Raw genomic sequence first — 23205 nt, 5'->3', positions numbered from 1 at the left:
TCCCTGATGGCTCATCGTTCCATGTGCTTATTGGCCGTATGTGTATTTTCTTTGGAGAAATGTCTGTTTAGTCCTTTGCCCACTTTTTAACTGGGATGTTTATCTTTGTATTATTACATTGTGAGTGTGCCCGCTTTTCGACACAGCACAGACCTGTGAAGAACACCCTGGTCTTTCTGGGCTGGCCTGCACATTCCCTTGGCAGCGGGGGGGGGGGGGGGGGCGGCGCTCTTGCTTGGTCCTCTGCCCCCACCGTGTTGCCAGTAAATTGGGAGGTTGGCCCAGGGCTGCTGTTCAGTGAGATTCCTTTTTCATTTCTTAAGTATGTACACGTATGATTTTTATTTGCCTTCCTTCAAAAGACGTGTCAAGGGTATGGAGTGTTGGGATTATAAACCATTTTAATTTTCTTCTTTATATTTACCTACTCAAAACCTTCATTTCAAAAGGCACAAATAAGACAGGAAAAATCATACATAATCCGCCGCCGAGCTGAATCTAGATGATGCTGGTGGTTGGAGTAGAGAAAGCGTGTCTGGCCGGCCGCGCGTGTGCAAAAAACCCACCTGCTGTCTTATCATCTGCTTTTTCCACCTCCTAGATGAAAGCTCATCTCTGCATCGTGAGTTTTGATGTGTGAGGGAGCTCGTGTGGGCAGCACCCTGGGCTGTCCCAGCTCTGCCTGGGACAAGCTGGTCCTGGGGAGCTGGCGGGCGTACCGCATAATGCCACCTCTCACCATTGTTCCTGGGCGGCGGACAGGCCAGAGGCGGCCCCCCCTCGGAGCAACGCAGCCTGTCTTGAGGCTCTCCGAGGAGCCCGTGCGCCCTCCCCCATAGGCTACCGCGAGCTAGCCTGGGAGGAGAAGCAGCCAGCCGGCCGGGACCAGCCAAGTGAAGGATGGGAGCTGCTGGGCGTGGGGACCAGGCCCTGCCATCTACCTGCGTGTGGCCTGGGCACACGATTTCCCCCGTAGCCTGAGCGAGCTACGCACAACGAGCTTATTACCACATGGAGTGGACAAGTCACCGCATCAGTCACCTCCAACAGGGCTGGGGACTGTTGAGTGCTGATGCGCCCGCCGCTACCCAGCCTGGGCACTGTCCACGGCAGGCTGAGGGCTTAGGACCAGGGGCAGCCCCTCCCTGCTTGGGGTGGGCCACCCACTGCCTCACCGGGTCCCCTTATTAACTCCCGGGCTTAGGACCAGAGGCCGCCCCCAGGGTGATCATGTCCAGCCACAGACGGGGTTGCTCATCCACAAAGGATCGGTGGTCAGTGTGATCCATCCCCTCAGGGCTCACTACACTGTGCGGTGGGTATGGAAAATTCTGGGCGGGGTGTGGGAGCAGGGCGGTGGGAGGCTGGTGGGGGTGGCGGGGTGTGGGGGGCTAGCAGGAGTGTAGGCTGGCCTGTAGGCTGAGGGCAGAGGAAGGCCTATGAGCCCCAACTGCGGCTTGTCCTCCCCAAGTTGGAGCCGGTATCTCATGTCTCATCTGAGGTCCCTGCCTGGGGAAGTCTCCCCACCACCCTGCCCTTTTGTCGGCTCCCTCCACAACTGACAGCCCAGCTCAGTCCACACTAACGTTGCAGGAGAGTCAGAGTCAAGGCCATCCCCCCGCCCCGGCCATGAGCTCCCCAGGACAGACCCCCAGTGTCCTGTTGCCAGCCACAGAGCCAATAAGTGAGTCCCACGTGGTGGCATCTGGGCTGGAGGGGAGAGGGCAGGTGTGTTGGGGGCTTGGGCGGGGATGCGGGTCCTGGGGCCTGGCTGCAGGGGGCTGGGTTGGGATGGCGTGGTGGTCACTCCCAGGGGCTGGTCCGGCCTCCGCTGGGACAGCCTCCGGGTGGGCAGCCTGGCTGTGGCCCGGCTCCTGTGGTGCCTGCTGCTTTGGAGGGAGGTTTGTGACAACCCCCTTCTCTTTATGAAGCTGTGTTTTCCTTCGGGTTCCCTGTGATCCACCCGGAGCTGCTGTCACACACTGTCACGGGCCTTTGTGGCCTGCCACGCACATTCCGGCTTTGTGGCTACCCCTCAAGGAGAAGCCTTGGGACTGCTGTGCACACGGGGCAGAGGGCCACGGTGGGGTCCCAGCCCAGGACAGTGAGGACTCCCCGTGTCAGGACCCGCAGGGGCCCTCACCGGCGGGCAGTCTGCCATCAGCGCATGGCCTTGGCGCTGTCCCCCTGGTTCCTGCCCCGCCACCCCAGGCGGGGATGGGGTGCTGAGGGCAGGGCCTGGCAGGGGTACCTGGGGCTCCCAGAACCTGCCCGGCAGACAGTGCCGGCCTTAGCGCGATTCCCGGGCTCCTGCTGCCCTCTAGCGCCCGCCCGGGGGAGTGCCTCCGGGGAGGCTGCGGCTGTGGGGGACCGGAAGCCCCGTCCGGGACGGTGGACTGCCTGCCCCTTTCTCTTTGCCCAGCTTACTTGACGGCTGCCTGTCTTCCAGGTTGTCAGGTCTGTATGCACTTGGGTTCTGACCTTTTCCAAATTGTGGAGGAGGAGTCTGGCCATCTTCAGTTTTGGAGAATTTAATCTGACCATAGGGACACTGCCCCGGAGTCGGTCCCCAAGTCCCTCCTTGCTTGGGGTGGGCCACCGACTGCCTCACCGGGTCCCCTTATTAACTCCCGGAACAGGAGGGGGCCGCTCCAGCGTTCAGGTGTGTCCGGGCTCCGCCGGCAGCAGCCAGGCCAGGGCCCGGGGCAGGGTTCCCCTGCTGCTCGGGGGCCCGCACCGCGCAAGACGCCCTCACACGCAGCGTCACTCACCTTCGGAAGGCGGCCACGGGCTGCTGTCGGTGTGGGTATCCGGCTCCGAAGTAGACGCATCGGGTAGAAGCTGATGCCGGCGAACCTAGATAAAAAGTCCCCGATAAGGAAAGCTTTTATTTCTCAGGGCCCCTGGTTTGAAATTAGTGCTCCGGCTTCCAGTATTGCGTTGGCTCGGAGAACTAGGGCGCCTCTGTTTTTAATTAGTTGCAGTCATTTCGGTTTTTTGTGCCAGTGGGGAGAGATGGAGTCTGCTCCCAGGCTCCTCTCCGGCCCCAGCTTCACTGCGCGGCCCCCTGCCTTTGTCTTCCCGAGGCCCGGGTATTTTTAGCGTGTCCGGGACGGTGGCGACACTGACGCGCTCACGCTCTCTTGTCCTCCCCTCGCAGGTGTGACAGCCTCTCCGCGGCAGCCATGGGGTCTGAGGATCATGGGGCTCAGAACCCGAGCTGTAAAATCATGACGTTTCGCCCAACCATGGAGGAATTTAAGGACTTCAACAAATACGTGGCCTACATCGAGTCCCAGGGAGCCCACCGGGCGGGCCTGGCCAAGGTGGGTGATGCCCTGGGCCCAGCGCCGCTTTCCACCGGCTCGGCCCCCTTGGGCCCCAGGACCCCGGGCCTGGTGTGGCAGTGTCTGAAGGCGGGCCCACGACTGTGTCCACGGAGCTGCTCTGATGTCATTGACATCACACGTTACGGAGTTCTTCCCGTGTGCCGCGCTCTGTCGTAGGCCTGGTGTGCAGGAATGAGTCGATGGCCGGGGCCAGGCCCTGGGGGCACAGGTGCCTAGGGCATCGTGGCAGCGGGAGGGTGTTGGGAGTCGGGGGGAAGGCTTCTGGGGAGACGGGTCACTGTGAACTGGGTCTCCTTCCGTGGCATGTCACTTCTGTGCACAGACATGTGTGCGTGTGGTGACAGCAAACAGACAAGCACAGCCCGTGTTGCTTTTACTGTAAACGGGAAGCTGCGTGAGGACCCTGGTCGCCCGATTGTTTGGAAGGCTGGTTACCTGCTTGTCCTGAGTTCTCGGGGCTGCCTGTGTGCCCGTCTTGTTACCTAAGGTGCCTGGTTCTCTGTTCTTTTTTTTTTAAATTTACTTTTTTAAAGATTTTATTTATTTATTCACTAGAGACACACAGAGAGAGGCAGAGACACAGGCAGAGGGAGAAGGAGGCTCCCCGTGGGGAACCCGACGTGGGACTCCATCCTGGGTCTGTCTCCAGGATCGCGCCCTGGGCTGAAGGCGGTGCTAAACCGCTGGGCCACTGGGGCTGCCCAGTTCTCTGTTCTTTAAACCGAGGGGTCGCTGAACTCTTTCCACCAAGAGCTGGATAGTAAGGGTTTTTGGCTTTGCGGACAGGGTGGTCTCTGTCCCACCACTCAGCTCTGTCACCCACGACACCCTTGAGCCAGTGGGCATGGCCGCATGCCAGTACACACGCTGAACTGTGCATTTCCTGGGACTCTCACTGGTCCCAAAACATTCTTCTTTTGTTATTTTTTCCCTAACCATATTTGAAAATGAAAAAAAAAAACACAACACCCCACGTTCTTGGCTCGAGGGCCGCACAAAAGCAGGCTGCGGGCGGGACTTGGCCCCGGGCTGAGTTTGCTGCTGCCTGATGGTGGTGGGGAGGGGCGTGTCCTGCCTTCCTGCCCCTACCTGGTGTGGGTGGTTTTGTTAGGAGCATCAGAGGCCCTGGCTGTCCCTGCCCAGGCTGTGGTCACGCCTGTGAACTCACCCTAAGGACACTCTGTGGGCAGGCCACTTGCTGCCTCTGCTTCCCGCCGCTCCCTCCTGGTTTTGTTCACGCACACGCGCTGGCACAGACAGACACAGTCCTGCTCTGCGGACAGTCAGGAACCAGAGCCCCCATCGTCCTGTTAGCTTTGCTGCTTCCTTTATTTATTTTTAAAGATTTTATTTATTTATTTCAGGGAGAGTGTGCGCGTGTGTGTGCTTGCACAAGTGGCAGGAGATCCAGAGGGAGAGGCACAGGGAGAAGCAGACTTTCCACTGAGCAGAGGGCCTGATGTGAGGCTCAATCCCAGGACCCGGGGGTCACGCCCTAAGCTCAACCTCTGAGCCCCCAGGCGTCCCTGTTTCTCCCTTTAAACTCCTTCAGCTGGGGGATGCCCGGGTGGCTCAGCAGTTGGGCATCTGCCTTCGGCCCAGGGTCTGATCCTGGAGACCTGGGATTGAGTCTCACGTCGGGCTCCCTGCATGGAGCCTGCTGTCCCTCTGCCTGTGTCTCTGCCTCTCTCATGAGTAAATAAATACAATCTTTAAACAAACAACAACAAAAAAAACCCTCTGAGTTTTCTGTCCGGCTGGCTAACGGTCCTGCGTCCATTGTTGGGGGACAGTTTCCTGCCTGTTCCGCCCCATTGAGGGTCCCTGCTGTGGGGGGTCCCCGGTGCTCTGGGGGGCCTCCTCTGCCTTGTCTCATGTCGTTGGCCTGCTTCTGCTTTGCCTGGGGCGCAGCCGCCCTTCTGTTTCTGGTTCGGGTTGTCCCTGGTGCTGGGAGGTGTCGCGAGGTGCTGTCCTGCTCGGCTCTGCCTGGGGTGGCCTGAGGCCCCGCGGCTCTTATCCCCCCCTCGGCCCTCTGTCTCACTGTCTGAGGCTCCACTCTCCTGGCTGGCCCCCAGCCCTGGCTGGTTCTGGAGCTTTCTGTTCGCGGTGCTGTGGTGGCCACGGGCTCCGTGTCCACGTGAGCCGGTCCCCCAGGCCTCTGCCTGCCTCTGCTCCTCCAGGCTCGTCTCCTCCTCGGCCTCTGTGCTTCTCCGTTGAGCCCCAGCATTCCTGCTCGGAGCTCTCACACCAGTGGAGTCATTTTTTGCTGATTTATTTGTATCGAAGGAAACTGGGCTGGACGTTTCCTGAGGCAGGAGTTTCCTGGGTCTGTTTTTCCTCCGCCTTTTGTTCTGTGTGCTCCTTTTCAGCTTTTTTTTCCCCTAAAGATGTTGTTTTATTTTTTATATTTTGTTTATTTATTTGAGATACAGAGTGAGCGAGAGAGAGCATGAGCACGGTGGGGCAGGGAGAGGGAGAGGGAGATGGAGACTCCCCCTGAGCAGGGAGCCCGATGGGGGGGCTCCATCCCAGGCCCCCGAGATCATGACCTGGGCCGAAGACAGATGCTTCACTGGCTGAGCGAGCCACCCACACGCCCTCCTTTTCAGTTTCTTAAGTGGGATTTTGTTTGCTGCTTTCTGTGACTGGTGGTCTCCTGTGTGTGCAGGGAGGGAGGGGCAGCATGGGGCGGGCATGGGTTCAGTCGCACCTGCACCTCCGCACAGGCTCATAGATGTTGGCGATTGCAGACCGCCAACCACGCGTGCACACTCGTCCCTTCTCACACCTGGCAGGGCCCACGTGCTGGGACCTTAGGTCCCTGGGCAGCCTCCCTGCTGCTCCGAGGGGACAGGCGGGGCTTGGGAAGCACCGAATGAGGCCTTGGCCACCCCTGCTCCTCTCAGGGCTGCCGGCCTGTTTGGAGAAGGGACATGGTGTCCTGCTGGCTTGAGCCAGCTCTGCAGAGCCAGCCCCTCACCCTGGTCTCACTGGTCTTGACCGCCCTTCTTTGTGTGTCGAGTGCGAGGTGGTAGGGCTAGTTTCATCAGAGCTGTATTCCTCACCCCCCACCAAAGCTCTGTAGGGCCCAGTGGAATTGGGTGCGGATAGCTTTTCAGGTCCAGCCAAGAACAGGGTCCGGATCCACAAGAGGCTCCGGAGGTGGGGGAGCCCCTGTCCTTTTCCTTGACTGCTCTGTGCATGCCCCGTGCCCCCTCAGGCCCACGCCAGGCTTCCCAGGCTGCTTGGGAAGCGCTGGTGTGGTTGGGAGCCAAGGAAGGGCATGGCGTTGGGTCCCGTGGGAGGGGTCAGGGTGCTTGGGTGCATCCCTGAGGACTGTCATGTGGTGCCCTGGCTCCTCCTCCAGCCACCAGGCCCACTGCCTGCAAATGGCTTTGGGAACCAAGGTTGGAGGTGTCGGGGTAGGAGCTGCTCAGCCACCCGGAGCCACCTGCCTGGTGCCACCTCCTTCACCCGGGGAGTGTGGCCTTTCTCTCCCTCTCAGCCTTGGCTGAGGCTTGCCCTCTGGGAGCTTCGAAGGAGGGCCAGTCCAAGGCCATGCCATGCCCACCGGGTGCCGAGTGGAGGAGTCCGGATGCTCACCTGTCTTCCGGCGATACCTGCTAGAGGTTGTTCACCCAAGAGCCTCCCTTTAGACCCTGGCCTTGCAGAGATTCCAGGGTGTCAGGCTACAGCACGCTGATTTTCCCAAGGGTTTGGGGTCCTAGACCCGCTGGAAGTGGCTCTCCATCCCGTGCCTTTTTCAGAACCTGCTTAGGGCATGCCGGAAGCTCCCTTCCTTGGTTGTCAGAGGTCTTTGTGCAGCGGGACCTGTGAGGGATGGGATAGGCGAGCAGAGAAGCCGAAGGCTCTCAGGAGGGAGCCGAAAATTTGGGAGTGATGTGTTTGGTTCATTTCACAGCCGCGGTTTCCGGACGGGCTTCCTCTGATGGGACTGGGTGGGTGAGCTCACCTGCTCCCCTGGCGAACACAGGTGGGGGCAGATCCAGAGTCCTTTTCCTGTAGGAGGAAGGGTGGGCTTGTCTGTAAAGGGGAGGTGCCGCCCACGTGGTGAGAGAGCCCTTCGGCCCACAACCCTCTCCCCTGTGAGAGCGGCTCCCAAGCTGGAGCCACAGGCCCTTTTCCTTTATATTTTTTTGCATTTCGGGTTTCGAGTGTGTTAGTTTGTCACCTGACTCTTCACATTTCTCACTTGAAATCTAAGAAAACTGCCGACTGACAGGCTGGCCCCAGCACCCCGTTGTCAGGAGGCCTCGTAGCACCCGTGGGGGCCCCATGTTGCTTATTGCAGCTATGGCCGCAGAGTAGGGAGAGGGGATGGCCCCGGAAAGAGCCTTGACTGAGCAGCCGTGTCCCCATTTAACTGAAATCAGGGTTCCCAGCCTGGGCACTGCTGACAGTGAGGCGGCTGTTTCCCTGGGGCATCCTGGGCGCCAGGGGGCCTGTGCAGTGTCCCTGGCCCCACCCACTCGGTGCCAGGAGCCCCCAGTCGTGACAGCCACAGCTGTTTCCAGACATCGCCCAGGGTCCTCTGGGTGCAGGATCACCCCGGGTGGGAGCCCTGACTTCCTCCTGTTGCCGTTGCTATCTGGTTATCTCTGTCAGTAAATCCAGGAGTGCTGCTGGTGGAGGCAGCACCTTTCTGTTTGGTAACTGACAACCAGAGACTGAGTGTTTTCGTTGCCAAGCAAAACACATTCTTGCCCCGATGGGTAGAGGGGAATCCTGGGGATGGTAAATGAATTTCAGCCATTCTGGAAGCCGCCCACAAACTCGGGCATCGGGGTGGTGTCTTCCCTCGTTGGCCCTGAGCTGGGTGAGGTCTCGGCCCCCCCCTCTTGGATGACATGCTGAAGACAGGCTGGTTTAGCTCCCCTTTCCAAAGCTGTGGAGTGGCCTCCGGGTGCCCTGGCAGGAGATCTAGTGTTTGCAGACACCTGCTGGGGACTGGGAGAGCTCAGCCCGTGGGGGTCCCCAGGGCTGTCACAGAAGCCAGCCTGGCACCTGGGAGGCCCCGGCCATGCCCAGCAGAGGAGGGGAAGCGGGAGGGCCAGAGGCCAGTTGGTAAGCTGGGCACAGACCCAGTCCCCCCCCGCCGTGCCCCCTGCAGGAGCTCTCCTGGCAAGGGGCGGGGGGGGGGGGCGGTGGTCGCCAGAGGTGGCCTTCTCAGATCTTGTCCCCTCGGCTTTGTGGCATCCTTACTCTCCTGCCTCTGGTGCTGCACCAGCCCTTCTCTGTCTTTGCACCTAGGACTTGTGCCCTGCCTGCTGTTTCCTTGCCCCTTACGGAGTCTTGGCATCTGCTCGCTCCCATGGCGGCAGCCCCTCACGGGTCTCTGTTTTCTGGTGCCCCCCACTCTGCTCCCAGCACCCAGAGCTGTGCTTGGTCCTGGTGGGTGTCTCGGCCCCCAGCCTGGCCCCGGTGGTCTCAAACCAGGCTCACAGCACTGTCTTCTGCGGTGGGGGGTGCAGCGGCAGAGTACCTGCCCAAGCAAGAGAGTGTGGGAGCCCCGTGCAGCCCACCTGTTTACTCACCTCATGATCACGCACGTGTGCATGGGGGCTGGCCCCTGGGTTCCGGGGGGGGGACCGCTCCCAGCTTTCTGATCCCATGCTGAGCTCAGAGGGCCCAACGGGGGGCAGTGCCTGTGGCCCCGCATGGGTCACCTGGGAGTTTGAGAAAGTGTGCCCTGGTGGCTCCTGGTGTTCTGCGGTGTGGGCCTGGACACAGTCCTAGGAAGCTACTGCCCGTCTCCTGGGGGAGGGCGGCGTGTCCCGTATGGGGGCGCCGCTGACTCCCCTCTCGTCTCGCAGATCATCCCCCCAAAGGAGTGGAAGCCCAGGCAGACGTACGATGACATCGACGACGTGGTCATCCCGGCCCCCATCCAGCAGGTGGTGACGGGCCAGTCAGGCCTCTTCACACAGTACAACATCCAGAAGAAGGCCATGACAGTCGGGGAGTACCGCCGCCTGGCCAACAGCGAGAAGTATGTGGCTGGGAGTGAGGCGGGGGGTGGGGGGCTCCCGAAGCCCGTCTCTGGGGTAGAAGCACACCTTGAGGGCCTCCCTGCTCCCGACGCGGCGCCCTCGGCTGCGGCTCCTGGCCCTGGGATGCAGTGGGGACTTACCCTTGTCTCCCGTCCCTGGAGTGCTTCCTGGCAGCCTCCTGTGACATCTCAGGCCCCATGGCACCTCCTTGGGGAAGGGCTCCCTGACACGTGTCCTCAGGTGATGTCCCCCGGTTCAGTGCCCCACACACATGGGCACACTCACGCACATTCCCTTGCACTCCAGTGCATTTGTGAGCACGCATGGCACACGCGCTCGGGCTCACTTGGGCACACACCTGTGCTGTTCATTCCTTGTTCCGTGTTACCCCACGCGTCCCTCACTTGCCGAAATTTGTGCCTTTCCGGCCATCCCTTCGCACTCAAGCATAAGCATCCCACCAGGCCGGGGTGTCTGCTTTCTGCCGCCCCGGCCCCTGACACCTGCCCGGCCTCTGGTGAGTGCTGTGGATTCGCAGAGCAGAGGGACGTCCTGCTGAGAACCCTCGGAACCTGCGTCCCTCCCCTGCTCCTGCTGTCCCTGGGGTGTGTTCCGACTTGGGTGCCCCAGGCCCTGGTGGCCGGCAAGATGGGACGAGTGGGTGTGCTTCCAGGGGGCTTCCTGCCCATCCCGCACCTCTTCAATCCCAAGTAAACGCTCTCCCAGTGTTCCTGTGTTCTCCGGGCTGTGCCCCAAGGTGGGGACAGAGCGGCCACGTTCACCGTGCTGTTCGTTCGCCAGGTACTGTACCCCACGGCACCAGGACTTCGATGACCTGGAGCGCAAGTATTGGAAGAACCTCACCTTCGTGTCTCCCATCTATGGGGCTGACATCAGCGGCTCTCTGTACGATGACGTGAGTACCCGGGGCCCTGAGAGGTTCTGTGGGGAGTGAGGGATGCCGTTGCCTGGGAAATGGTGGAGGGAAAGGTTTGCGAAGGGGACTTGATCTTGAACAGGGATGGTGCAGTGCCGTGGGCTCTGGTACAACCACGTGCCGAGTCCCAGGGTAAAGAAAGGAGGACTCTGCTGTGTGTTTTTGATTTGCAGAATCCTATTTTATTTTGTTTTGTTTTGTTTTATTTTATTTTATTATTTTATTTTTATTTGAGAGACTGAGATAGCTACAGCAAGCATGAGTGGGGAGGAGAGGAAGAAGCAGGCTTCTCGCTGAGCAGAGCTTCCCCATACGGACTCGATTTTATGACCTGAGCCAAAGGCAGACGCTTAATCAACTGAGCCACCCAGGCACCCCGATTCACAGAATCTTTCCTACGAAACTGTCTGCCCCTCCTGCCCTGATCTGAGCTCAGGTAGCCTGCAGGTGACCTAAGCCCCATCACAGAGCAGTCTTCGAATATGACGCTGACACCGAGCATTTCCTCCCTTCTCCCAGGGGCCTCCTCATCCACAGTCTAGTGTTTTTCCTCTCCAATTCCTATCACTCTGTCTTCGGGGAACCCCGATGCCCTGAGCTCTAGCCCCTTTGCTGGGCTGGGAGGGTACTGGGGGCAACGGAGGGGGCCCCTGCTCGCTCCTCAGCCCTCAGGCCTCATGCTGGCCTTGGTTGGTCCAGGGGTGTAGACCAGACACTGGTGGAGACGTAGCGTGGAGGCCCCACAGACGTGCTGCTGTTCAGCGGATGGAGGTTTGAGCGGGATCCATGCTTTTTAGGGGACGGTTAATTACTATATGGGGCCCCCGGTAACCCTGGGATGGATCTATGAAGATGGGTTGATTTCTGAGCTCTTCAGCCTGACTCTCTCCTGTGCGTGTTGTGCTCTGGGCTCTCTCCGGGCAGCCCCTCAGCTGCCATCTCTGCTCCCTGCCTTGAACCGTCACCCTGCAGGTCATCTCTTGCTGGAATACTCTATACACTCAGCCCTGCTCCTCGTGAGAGCAGCTGGGGATGCCTCCTGAGTGCTGGGCTTGGGTGGGTGGTAACCCCCCCTCCCCCGGAAGGGTCAGGAGCCTCCTGCACCCATTAGGACAGGCAGTGACTTGTGTTTCCTGAAAGGTGTTGGAAAGGCATGACTATTGCATGGGTCTCAGCAGTTTGCCCAGCTGGGGGAGCCCGTCTGCTCTGCAGCCTGCTGGCTTTGTAGCTAGAGGGTCCTGGCTCCTGCTGTGGGCAGGTTTGTTCTGCTGAGGGGGGTGCATCAGGCTCAGAGGGAGCTCGCCGCCAAGAACCCAGCAGGTCAGAGATGAAGCTTACTCCTGGCCCTGCCTCCTTCCTGGACCTCAGTTTCTCCATCCATGCGAAGGGGTACAGCAGGTGTGTGGCTGCCCTCCAGGAAGGGCGTCCTGGACGAGGAAGGTTTGGCTTCTCCCTGGGACCCTGAGCTCATCCACGTGGCCTTGATCCCAGAGCAGTGGCCAGGCCTCCTCCTCCTGAGAGCAGAGCTGCATGCACCGCCTGCATGTGGCAAGGGCAGGAGGACGGGGTCCCAGACGCCCTGTGGGCACACACACACATTTAACAGGAGGGGGAGCCCCATCTCTCAGGCTGCCCCTGACACGCCTCAGCTGGGGTGCAGCTCACCCATCACTGGGCCTCAGACTTCCCAGGACTGTGAGTAGTTACCCCATTTATGGTTATAGGAGCGTTTGGCAGCACAAGATGCTTGCCCTTGTGCCAGACTCAAGGCGCAGACTGCATGGGGGATCGGGGGGCTGTGTCCTTGGGCTTTGTGGGGTCTGTCTGGGTCCATCCACCTGGGGGGAGGCTGCTGGTCCTATGTGCAGCCTCCAGACGCCAGCGCTGCCTCTGCTCCCCATTTCTTTGTTAGCTTTGAGGCCTCCTGGCCCCGCAAGAGGGACCTGGCTTCCCAAGCCCCCCTGGAGCCCCCTCCCCATGCAGGCCGCCATGTGTGCTCCCCCTCCTGCTCTCCGAGAGTGCTGTGGGAGCGTTACTCTTGATGTTTGTGACATTCTGTCCTCCTCCTGTCTTCAGGTGGGGACCGTGGGGCTCAGTGGCTGGGAGCCTTGGCCCCGTCCCCATCCCACTCTCCGTGTCCCGTCCGGGCCCTTTGTGCTCCTGACCACAGTTGGGATGAAGCTTGGTGCTCGTGGGCCAGTGCTGGCCAGCCCGTGCCAGCCCACGGCCCGTCTGCTTCCTGGACTCTGAATCATGACTTCTAGGAAGCGAATCCAACCTGACAGCTGCCGGGTTGGAAGAGCTAAAGTTCTTGTGTTGTGTTTGAGACGAGTGTGAAGTCACGTGCCTGTTTGTCAAATGAGCCGTTCTTTTCCATGGAGTTCTACAGAGTTAGCACTAGTGGGGCTTGTTGGCTCGTTTGTCCATTGTCTGACTTACTGTGCCTTTTTGAAAGAAAGCATTATTGGGACCACACATTTCCCCCACGTAAAGCATACAATTCAGTGGTTTCCACTGAATTTCACTGAGTTGTGCAGCCATCACCACAACCAATTCCAGAACATTCCATGAGCCCCAAAAGGAGTCCCATCCCCATCAGCAGTCATTCCCTGTCCCCTTGGCGGCCCCTGCAAGCCCCCTTCCCGTCTGTGGAGAAGCCCGTCCTGGATGTGTCACACATGTGGAATCACACACCGTGGGGCCTCCTGTGTCTGGTTCCCTCCCTGAGCATCGTGGGCTCAAGATCTGTCCTGGTGCAGCGCATGTTGGCCCCTTGCTCCTATTCACACCCAGTGACGTGCCCACACATGGGGGGCACATTGCATTATCCGTTCACTTGGATTGTTTCCACTTTTTGGCCATGAACGTTTACCTTGAGGACCTGCCTGTGCCTTCCCCCGGAGGTCGCCCTGTTTCCCGTCCCCAGCAGAGAGTGTCCCAGGGCCCGGTTTCCTCCCCGTCCTCATGGATACCTGTGGCCTTTTAGCCCCTGCCTGTTGTCGTAGCAGGTGTGAAGTGGTGTGGCACTGGGGTTTTGATAGGAGATTTCCTGCTGGTTAATGATGTTGAGCATCTTTTCACGTGCTTGTGATCCGGGTACATCTTGTTGTGGAGAAACATCCATTTAGACTCTTTCCCCATTTTTTAATTGGGTTATTTGTTTTCTTGTTGTGTGTGTGTGTGTGTTTTAAGATTTTATTTATTCATGAGAGACATACAGAGAGAGAGAGAGAGAGAGAGAGAGGCAGAGACACAGGCAGAGGAAGAAGCAGGCCCCATGCAGGGAGCCCGACGTGGGACTCGACCCTGGGTCTCCAGGATCAGGCCCTGGGCTGAAGGCGGCGCTAAACCGCTGAGCCACCCGGGCTGCCCTCCTGTTGTGGTTACAAGAGATCTTCAGAGAGGAGACAAGTCTCTTACTTGGTAGATGACCGTGTGTATTTTCTCCGGTGCCATGAATTCTCTCCTTTGCTTTCTTGATGCTGTTTTTTTAAAGCACAGAAGTTTGACTTAGATGAAATCCAATTTATCTGTTTTTGTGTTCCTTGGTTGCTTGTGACTTGTGCTTGTGTCTGGGCTTCTGCTAGGGCTCGCCTTGCCAGGACCAACCACTCGTTCAGGGACCTGTGACATGGAGGGTACGAGCGGGAGGTGGGGCTGCGTGGGCTTGGGACGGAGAGACTGCTGATGCTCACTAAGCATCTCGGCAGGCTGGGAGGGTTCTCCAGGGGCCAGAAAGTGATTGGTGTGTATTTTATGAGCTCTCATGACAAGATGGGACCTGTTTGTGGCATTAGGAATAGGTGAGTCGGGCGGGGGCAGGCGTTCTGGCCTCGTTTGCCTGGTTCCGAAAGCTGTCCCTGTCTCCTCTGGCAGACGGTGCCAGAAGGGCTGTTTTGGCACCTTTGCTGAGCTAGCTCCACTCCACGATTGTCTTCCTCCTTCCGTGTCATTGACTTTGAGGCACGTTAATTATTCATGACCAAACCTCAGCCTTCACAGCATGGCCTTCACTGCCTGTGATTAATGCACAGTTCAGTGTGGAATCCGGAGAAAGTCCTGCCCGACTGCCTGGCCCAGGGCGAGGGGCCGGTGTCTCAGGGTGGGTTTCAGAGGCTGGGGCCAGCAGGTTTGGGGCTGACCACTAGCCCTCGGCCCTCTGTGGGGCTGCCCCCTGGCCTTCCTGTGCTCCTGCCCCTGGGGGTGGCCAGGGCCCTGGGGTGGCCGGCCGCCAACCGTGTGCTTGCGCCGCCCTGCAGGATGTGGCCCAGTGGAACATCGGGAGCCTGCGGACCATCCTGGACATGGTGGAGCGTGAGTGTGGCACCATCATTGAGGGCGTCAACACCCCCTATCTGTACTTCGGCATGTGGAAGACCACCTTCGCCTGGCACACGGAGGACATGGACCTGTACAGCATCAACTACCTGCACTTCGGGGAGCCCAAGTCCTGGTGAGCGTTCGGCCTGTGGCCAGGCTGCGGGGAGGGGCTGCGGACGGGCTCATCAGGGGCCAGGCAGGCCTGGGGGTGCCTTTGGGTGGCCCCTTGGGAACATGGTGGGGCCTATGGCCGGGCAGGCAATAGCTGAGGGATGCTGGCTGCTTGAGATCTGTTGGCCTCGCCCCTGTTGGCCTCAGGGGCAGCCTCGGTTGCTGATGGAGGGATGCGCATCTCCAGAAAGGAGCTTCCTGCTCTCACCTGTGGGGGTGGCACCCTCAGAGTGTCTGTTGTGCGGGGTCTGTCCCTGGGGCCCCGGGCCCTGGACGTCCCTCGAACCTCCCCTGTTAGCAGCCTGCCCCCTGCTGGTTTGCAGGGCTGGAGTGGGCGAGTGCCCGGAAGGCCCCTCTGAGAGCAATGGATGGGCCCTGCAGGCGGGGTTGAACGTTCGGTGCGATCCGCGTTCTGGAATCTCTGAGCTGAGCACCCGCTGCACACCAGCTTCTGCTGCTGGGACAGCCGGGAGCTGCCTTCTGTGCAGGCCGCCTTTGCTCTGTTTCCAGCAGAGATTTCTGAGCTGGGCCTTTACATCTCCTTGCCTCTTCCCAGCTGTCTTAGAAGCTTCTGTTACAGTAATCATTGCAGCTCAGGGGAGGCAGGAGGCCCGGGAGACTGTGGCACTCGGGAGCTCAGCCCAGGGCCTTTGTGTGTTGAGATGGGGGGGCGGGGAGGCCCCCACCTAGCTGGGGACCCAGGCAGACCCTGGCTAAGGTGCCGTTTACCTTGGTGTCCCAGTGGACAGCTGACCCCCACAGGCATGAGGGAAGGCCACCCCTGCTCCCTCTAAGTCTCTGGGACATCCTAGAGCTCTTTGCTGGGCGGGGGGGGGGGGGGGGGGGGGTTGCGGCACTCTGAGGAGGAGGCCCCAGGTGGGAAGCCAGGCCTCCCTGAGCAGGTGGTGGCTATGTGACCACCCTTCCCTCCCCTCGGAGGTGGACGGAATGGAGCCCCAGCCCTGTAACCTGGCAGTGGGCTCCTGCCTTGCGGGGGGTGCAGAAGCACTGGGGACGAACAGTGCAGGGGCTTCGTAGGCGTTTCCCGGGGCTGCCATAGCAGTGACCACAGACTAGAGGCTTAACACAACACACATGTTCTCTGATGTTTCTGGAGGTCAGGAGTCTGACTCTGGTCTCACTGGGGCTAAACACAGGCCTGAGCAGGGCGGGTCCCCCCCGGGGCCTTTTTCCACTTCCAGAGGTGCCGGCTCCCCAGCCTGCGGCCCCTCCTCCACGGAACCCAGGGTCACCCCCACCTCGGGGCCTTTACTTAATCCCACCTGCTAAGTCCCTTTACTGTGAGGTGACATACTTACGAGTTCTGGTGATTAAGACGTGGGTCTTTGGGGCCGTTACCCTGCTGGCCACAGGCCTTCTGACCTTTGTGTTGTGCCACATTGTTACCTCGTCGGTCTGCTGAGATCCTGTGAGAATTCCACCGGCTTCTTGCTTTCATTCCACTTGTCTCTGTGGTCTGTGGCTGTGCAGAGGCTCTTGATCATCGAAACCTCTAGCTCGGAGAGATTTACCTTCCAGGAAAAATTTGGAGAGAGATTGACGGGGTTGGTGATGACCATTGCACAAAGGCCTGAATCTCAGCCCCCTTGTGGTCCTGAGCACATGAGTGGAGGCAGGTTCTGGTAGGCAGTGTCACCCCAGTGCTGCCCAGGAGGTCGCGGGGATGGCTCTGTGACCCCATTCCCCACCCCTCCCATGACCTGGCCAGGCTGCAGCTCTGTGGAGACCCCTGTCGAGGCCCATGGAGACGGCTGCCCTCTGCCCCGGCCCCACATCTGTGAGCAGGGCCTGGCGGTGAGGCTTGTGGGGTGAGGTGTATGTGTCCCTTCCCTGGGGGCCGTGGCAGGATGAGTGCAGGTGAGGAGCCTCTGGCTCCCCATACAGTCCACAGGCTGGGGCTGTGTGCACGTGTGTTTGCACATGAATGTGAGAGTATGTGCGAATGTGTTTGTGTGTGTGCGTGTATATGAAGATATGTGTGTGTGTTTATGTGCACACCTGTTTGTGTAGGTGTAGGAGTACACATGGATGTGCTTGTGAGTTCATGTGTATACGTGTAAGTGTGCGTCGTGTGTGTGATGTATGAGTGTGTGTGCTGTGGTCCCAGCTCACTGGTCTGCAAGGTTCCTAGTGCTGCCCCCTCCCCCCGGGGCTGGCAGTGGAGGGAGGGGGTGTCTGTGTGTCTGTCCCCCCAAGGCCACGTCCCAGTCCTGGCCCCACGTGGCTCCCACAAGCGCCACTAGATGGCGCCCCGACCCTTCAGCACTGGCTGCTGCTCCCTCCGCCGGTGGAAATTTCCTGGGTTCTTCCATCCTTTCTGTGGACTCCTGGCTTAGCAGTGAAGGCCCCAGAGGCTCCCTGGGAGCAGCAGCAGGAGAGTGCCGACTGCCGGAGTGGGCGTGGGAACACTCAGCCCCTCCGCGGATGCCCACGTGTTGGCCCACGTCCACCAGCTGGAGGGATCAGAAAGCGAGAAAACCACCTTTTCTTTAAAACAGAACAAAACAAATAAAAGGAGCCACTGCTGAGTCCTGGCATGCACCAGCCAGAGGCAGGTAGAGCTTCAGCCATGGCCCTGCCTGAGGAGAGGGTGGCCTCGGGCCACTTGGGGCAAAGCCTGTGCTTGTGGCGGCCAGCAAGGGTCACGGGGAGGGTGACTTGGGAAGTGGCCTGGGAGCCCAGGGAGGCAGCTGGTCCCGGCCAGTGCCCAGAGCGGGGGCTGGCTTGGAGGGAGGCGAGGGAGATGGCAGTGGGAACATGAGGGTAGCAGCCCCTGGCTGACGGGGCGGCTTGGGGTTCTCCAGGCCACAGCCCCAGCACCCCAGTCCCCTGCCGTCCACCCTCCCCTATGTCCACCTCTTTGCCACAACCCACTCCTGAGAGCCCTGGGGCAGTAGTCAGCATGGCTGGCATCAGGCACAGCAGTGGTTCATTCAAGGGAAAGAATGTTCCAGAAGGCATCTTAACTTTGGTCTTGGTTCCTGGTCCTGAAGGGGGATGGGATTGCACACGGGGGTGCTGACTGAATGTGGCCTGTGGGAAGCGGCTTCTCAGGGTGCAGCTGTGTAGGGTCGGCTGCCAAGGCTTCCTGTCCTCCTGCGCCCCCCCCCCCCCCCCGCAAGCTCCCTGCTCCCCAGCCCCAGTAGCTCAGCTCAGGTACCATGCCCTTTCCCCGGGACCTGGGTGGGGGCCCCAGGTGTTGGCACCGCACCCCATGCTCATACTAGCTCCGTGTGACTTTGGTGAATCTCCCTGTACCCTGTGAGGGCTGGGCCCTCGGTCTCCTCCCCTGTACCCCCCCGCCGGGTCCCTAGCCCCCAGCAGGGGCCTGGCCGAGAGGGGCCTCTGTGCCTGTCCGGGTGCCGGTAACATCTCCATGGAAACTGGTTCTCAAGGCCGAGACCCCGGGGGTGGGTGAGGTGCCTCTGGTTCCTGGACTGGGGTGGCTTGGGGGGCTGCTGTGTGGCACCCCTGCTCCTGGCCCTTGCCCGGGGCCCTGGGGGCTGCTCCCCGCAGACGGCGCTCACGTGCCTGTCTCCCTGACTGCGTTGTGCCTCTTGCGTCTGCAGCAGCTTAATTGCAACCATTTCCGAGTATTTCGGTAGCAATTTTTTTTTTTTTTAAGTGTCGACGTCCTCAGGTTTACAGCGTTTTATGAAGCCTTTCTGAGTCTGTTGCTACTTTGGTAGTGTGATTTGTGTGTCACAGCGGCATGAACAGCCTGGTGTCGATAAAAGCGTGGAATTGCTTCAAAAGGCCGGCATTAGGTGGTGCTCTCAGGCAGCAAGGCTAAGAATATCTGAAGCGTTTGAGAGCTTCAAAATCCCTTTTGAGATGGGGATTTAAAATAGACCTGGCACTTGCAACTCAGCCTTCCCGGGGCCCGGTGGGTCAGCGAGTGGGCCTGGGCACGCGGGGACGGCCGTGAGATTCTACACGGATTCGGTGGTCAGGCCGCAGGGCCGTGTCGGGGGGGGGGTGCTCAGCATCCGGGGAGTGGAACTGCCATCCTGGGGCCACTCCACCAGCAGCCCTCACAGCCACTCCCGCACTACCTAGGCCCTAGGCCCTGTGACTCGGGTGGGGAGATACAAGACGTGGGAAAGACCCCCCCCACCTGGCCTGGCTCGTTGCTCAGATGCAGCAGCGCACACAGCGTTCCCGGCAGCATCGCCTCCTGTTCTCCCTGCGGCTTCCGGGTGCGCGGGGCGGGGCCGGGGGGAGGTGGAGGACAGGCCTCCCAGAGGTGGGGACAGCCAGCACTCCCTGCAGGGTGTTTGCCTGGGCCCCAACCTTGGCCCTCAGGCCCATGACTCAGCAGCATCCCCTCAGAGCTGTGTCCCAGCAGTTTTCTCGCAGTTTCCACAGCGCCCCCCCCCCCACCCGACTGCTCCCGTTTGCCTGGGGTGCGGTCTTTCAGGTCCTCCTGGGCCCCCGTGGCAGGGAGCACGTCCTCAGATGCACACGTGTACCATAGGCCTGCCTGTGTGCGCATGTGCCATGCATGTGCATTCACTCGTGCACGCATGTGCACTCACACAGGCTCCCTGCAGGGGGGCTGGGGAGAGGGTGGCTCAGGTCATGCTCCCCCAAAGGGCATGGGGCCTGCTCTGCTCATGCACAGTCCTGGGTGCGATGAGTGGATCCTGCAGAGCAGAGGGGGTGAAGGGGGTGGTCGGGGGGATGGTACTGGAACTCCACCTCTCCGACCTTTAAGAAGCCGGGGTGTGCAGGGCACTGGGCGCACTGAGAATTTCTCCTTTTGATGCAGCCCCACCTAGGGTTTCTCTTTGGCGCTTTCCCTCAGGGGGGTTCCTCGGGAGAGGGCCTGGGCGGCCTTTCCTTTGTTGCGGGGAAGCCTGACTCCCTGCGGGCTCAGGCATCTCCGCCCGCGCATGCACAAGTGTGGAACATGCACAGTGTGTGTGTTGCACGTGTGGGTACATGTGTGCATTTGAGGGTATGTGTTCCCAGCCGTGGGGCACCAGGAGGGAAGAGTGTGGTGGGTGCAGATGCTGGTCAGCTCCCGTGATACCTGTTCTCTGGCCACAGCGTGGGGGCGAGGCTGGACGTGCTGCACCCAGAATGAGTGGGACGGTTGCCCAGGGAGGTGGAGCAAGGCTCTTTTGGGGAAGGGGGCTGCTGGTCTGCTCCCTTGGCCCTTGGCTGTGCGCCTGCCTGGCCGGGGCCCTCAGGGCCTCCCTCAGGCCCACCTGAGGCCGCATCAACCCACCTCCCAGGTGCAGTTCCTTTTGCACACATTAATCCCTCCCAGTGAGCCTCCCGGCCTCCTCCTGTGTCCAAAGCAGGCTCCCCAGGCCTGGCTGCAGGTGGCACTGCTGGACCACACTGCCAAGCTTGGCCCTAGAGGGCCTCGGTGTGGTCTCCAGGGAGCCTGGGACGGGAAGTCCAGGTGGTGGATGGAGCCCAGTGAGGCTGCCCTGGGCCGCAGCCCCGGAGGCCCACGGTGGAGAGGGCGAGCACCTGACGGAGGAGGCACCAGGAGAAGGCTTGGAGACTTCGTGGCTTCTGAGCGCCCGGCTCGGTGGGGACCAGAAGAGCCCCTCATCCGGTGACAGGAGTAACTCCTCCCAGCTGCCTGGCTCTGGCCCATGAGAGCCCCCGGGTGTCAGGGGGGCTCGGCTCAGCACAGATACGGATAGTGGTTGGTAGGAGTCTGACAGCTTCACAGATTGGCTTTAGTAACTCAGTTTCCCAGCACCGGGTCCTGTCACCCGCACAAGATGCAGAAGGGGGAAATAGACACCCCCACCCCCACCCCCAGGCCAAACCCCCATTTGGGCATCTGGGGACAGAGCCCCGTGGCAGCTCAGTGTGACCGCCGTGCCTGGGGAGGCTGGATGGAAAAGACCCACCAGGCTGCCGGAAGGAAGGCAGCTCCATCTGTGCCTCGTTAGCATGCTGGGGAACCCGGCCAGGCTCCGCTTTCCTCAGCCCCGGTCCTGCGCGAGGGTGACAGAGACAGCAACAGAAGGAGTGTCTCAGAGCAGGAAGTTCCCCTGGGAGCAGATTCCCACGGAGGCAAGAGGAGTCAGAACCCCGGCGATGAGAAGGTCGTAGAGAAGGTGGTGAGGTGGATCGCCGGGCGTGTGGGTCCGCGCGCTGGGCTGCGGAGTCCTGCTCTCGGGGCCCGTGACCGCTCCCCGCGGCGAGCTGGGATCTGTTTGCAGAGTGGCCGGGCCCTGCAGCCGGAGTCTGCCCTCGGGCCTCGAGGCCTTGCCCCAGACAGGCCCCTGGAGGAGTTCCCTGGTGGGGCCCAGCCCCCTCTCCGCAGAGGGAGCCCCGTCTGGACAAAGATGACTATGTCCCAAATGGCCCACTGAGGCCCTGAGAGCGCTGAGCTAGACCTGCTGAGGCCCGGCTTCCTGGCCTGTTGGTTCCGGGTCGGGGCCTCTGCTGCCTGCTGCTGGGCCCGTGGTGACGCTCGGCTTCCCTATTGGATGCCTGGGGCCAAGGGCCGGCAGGGAGAGCTTTCTTGGTCCTTCTTGCAGACTCTCCTCTTGGGACGGTGACCACAGCAGCAGAGCCAATTGCCCTTTGTTCTGATGTGCCTGACCTATGTGCCCGCTGTCCCCTTCCATGGGGCCTGTGTGTGTGGTGGGGCAACTGGTGTGACTTCCCTGGCCTCTGAGCTGGAAGTCCTGCATCCTGGAGCCTCTCTGAGCTGGGCAGTCTGTGGTGTCTGGTCCCCTGGGGTGTGTGCAGACACGTGTGCCATGTCTGCACACATGTGACCATGTGCCCTTGTCATGTGCGTGGTGAGTGCATCATAGAAGAGATGGGAAAGCATGTCCTCACGCAGGCGGCGTGAACCTGTCCTCCGGAGAACCCCCACCGGATTGTGCCCAGAGGACCTGGGACCTGGCGCTCCAGGAGGTCACTAGAGCCACTTCCCCACCTTCCCCATAGCCATGGGGGGCCCTGGCCGGAGCTTTTGCTTCCAGTTGGGTTTTGCACCATGCGCTCTGGAGCTTGGTATCATGGCACTGTGCCGCGTTAGGATCCGTAGTTTCACACCCTGGCCAGGAGGGCCTGTGAGCAGGGAGCTGGTGGGGCGATAGCCGTGTTACCCCCCAGCCTGGGTCCCCTCCCGGGCTTTGTAGAGCCCTTGACCCCACTTCTTTATCAGAACCACAGCCCTCTGCTCGTCAGGGCTGTGTAGTAAACCTAAAAAAAAACCCTGAAAACTGATTTTGGCATCAGAGAATTAACTGCTGATGCTGGGAAAGTCAAACCTTGGCATCTCAAACTGGGGTATGAGGTGTCACCAGACTGTGAACATAGGGCTGTGTCGTCAATTACCACGGCGAGGACGACAGGCCATTCTGGAGAGCTCTTCGTGGCGTGGTGCAGCACAGTGCAAATTCCAGATCATTCCATGTGTCTGATTCACTTTTTCCAGCGTCATCCACCCTAGTCTAATCGCCTGGTGCCACTCCGGCAACACCTGACAGCATGTCGTGTGAGGGCACATGCCAGGGGGCCGCTCGGGGTGGATCAGAGGACCTGGGAAAGCTGGCGCTCTCGGGGTGCTCTCCCCGGGAGGCTCTGCTCGGCAGGTGGCGGGATCCGTGCCCGTGGGCTGGCTCCTTGCATCTCGCGGCGTGCTGGCGGGGACAGACACAGTTGGTGTTTGTTCAGGGAATGCAAAGTGATTTTAACATCGCGCTAAGCAGAGGAAGGTCAGCCTTCTGCTAAGGAAAAATCTCACCATATGCTCTCCTCGAACAGCCAGTCAGAGCGGCCGGGGGTTCTTGTGCTGCTGCAGAGCGAGTGACGCCTTGCCACCAGCCCGGGCCGCGGCTGTGGGGCTTCGGGAGCCGGGCTCCTGGCGTCGGAGGCCACCCCAGGCAAACACTCCGCTGCGGCCACTCTCCTTCTGCCTCCTGGGGTGCATACTTTGAAAAAAGATGCTTTTTTTTTTTTTTAAAGAACTGTTTGAGGGCAGTCCCGGTGGCGCAGCAGTTTAGCGCCGCCTGCAGCCCAGGGCGTGATCCTGGAGACGCTGGATCGAGTCCCACGTCAGGCTCCCTGCATGGAGCCTCCTTCTCTCTCTGCCTGTGTCTCTGCCTCTCTCTCTCTCTCTCTGTCCTATGAATAAATAAATAAAATCTTTAAAAAAAAATAAAGAACTGTTTGAGATTTATAGAAACACTGAGGAGCTAGTCCAAGCGTCACCTAACCCCACTCTGATTTCCCACTGAGCTCTGCGCTCAGGCTGGGGTGCTGTTGTGCTCAATGGACCAGTGTTGATACATTCCTAGTAAGCAAAGTCCACAATTTATTCCTATTTCCTCAGTTTCCCCGATGTCCCTCTTTGGTTCCAGCATCCCCTAGGACATGTAGGCGTCACATCTCCTCAGGCTCCTCCGGG

General features: G+C 60.2%; 1 protein-coding gene across 1 annotated transcript in view; it reads left to right on the top strand.

Annotated features, from left to right (window-relative positions):
- Positions 1 to 23205, top strand: part of KDM4B (lysine demethylase 4B) — a 135073-nt gene that overhangs the window by 44835 nt on the left and 67033 nt on the right. The window contains 4 exon segments of the mRNA XM_055343272.1: positions 3161 to 3326; positions 9185 to 9360; positions 10163 to 10277; positions 14558 to 14751. Coding sequence (XP_055199247.1) covers positions 3186 to 3326; positions 9185 to 9360; positions 10163 to 10277; positions 14558 to 14751 — 626 coding nt within the window. The 5' untranslated portion in view covers positions 3161 to 3185.

Source organism: Nyctereutes procyonoides, unplaced genomic scaffold (assembly GCF_905146905.1).
Source record: "Nyctereutes procyonoides isolate TBG_1078 unplaced genomic scaffold, NYPRO_anot_genome, whole genome shotgun sequence".
Taxonomy (NCBI): Eukaryota; Metazoa; Chordata; class Mammalia; order Carnivora; family Canidae; genus Nyctereutes; species Nyctereutes procyonoides.
This window is presented reverse-complemented; position numbering and strand designations above follow the sequence as displayed.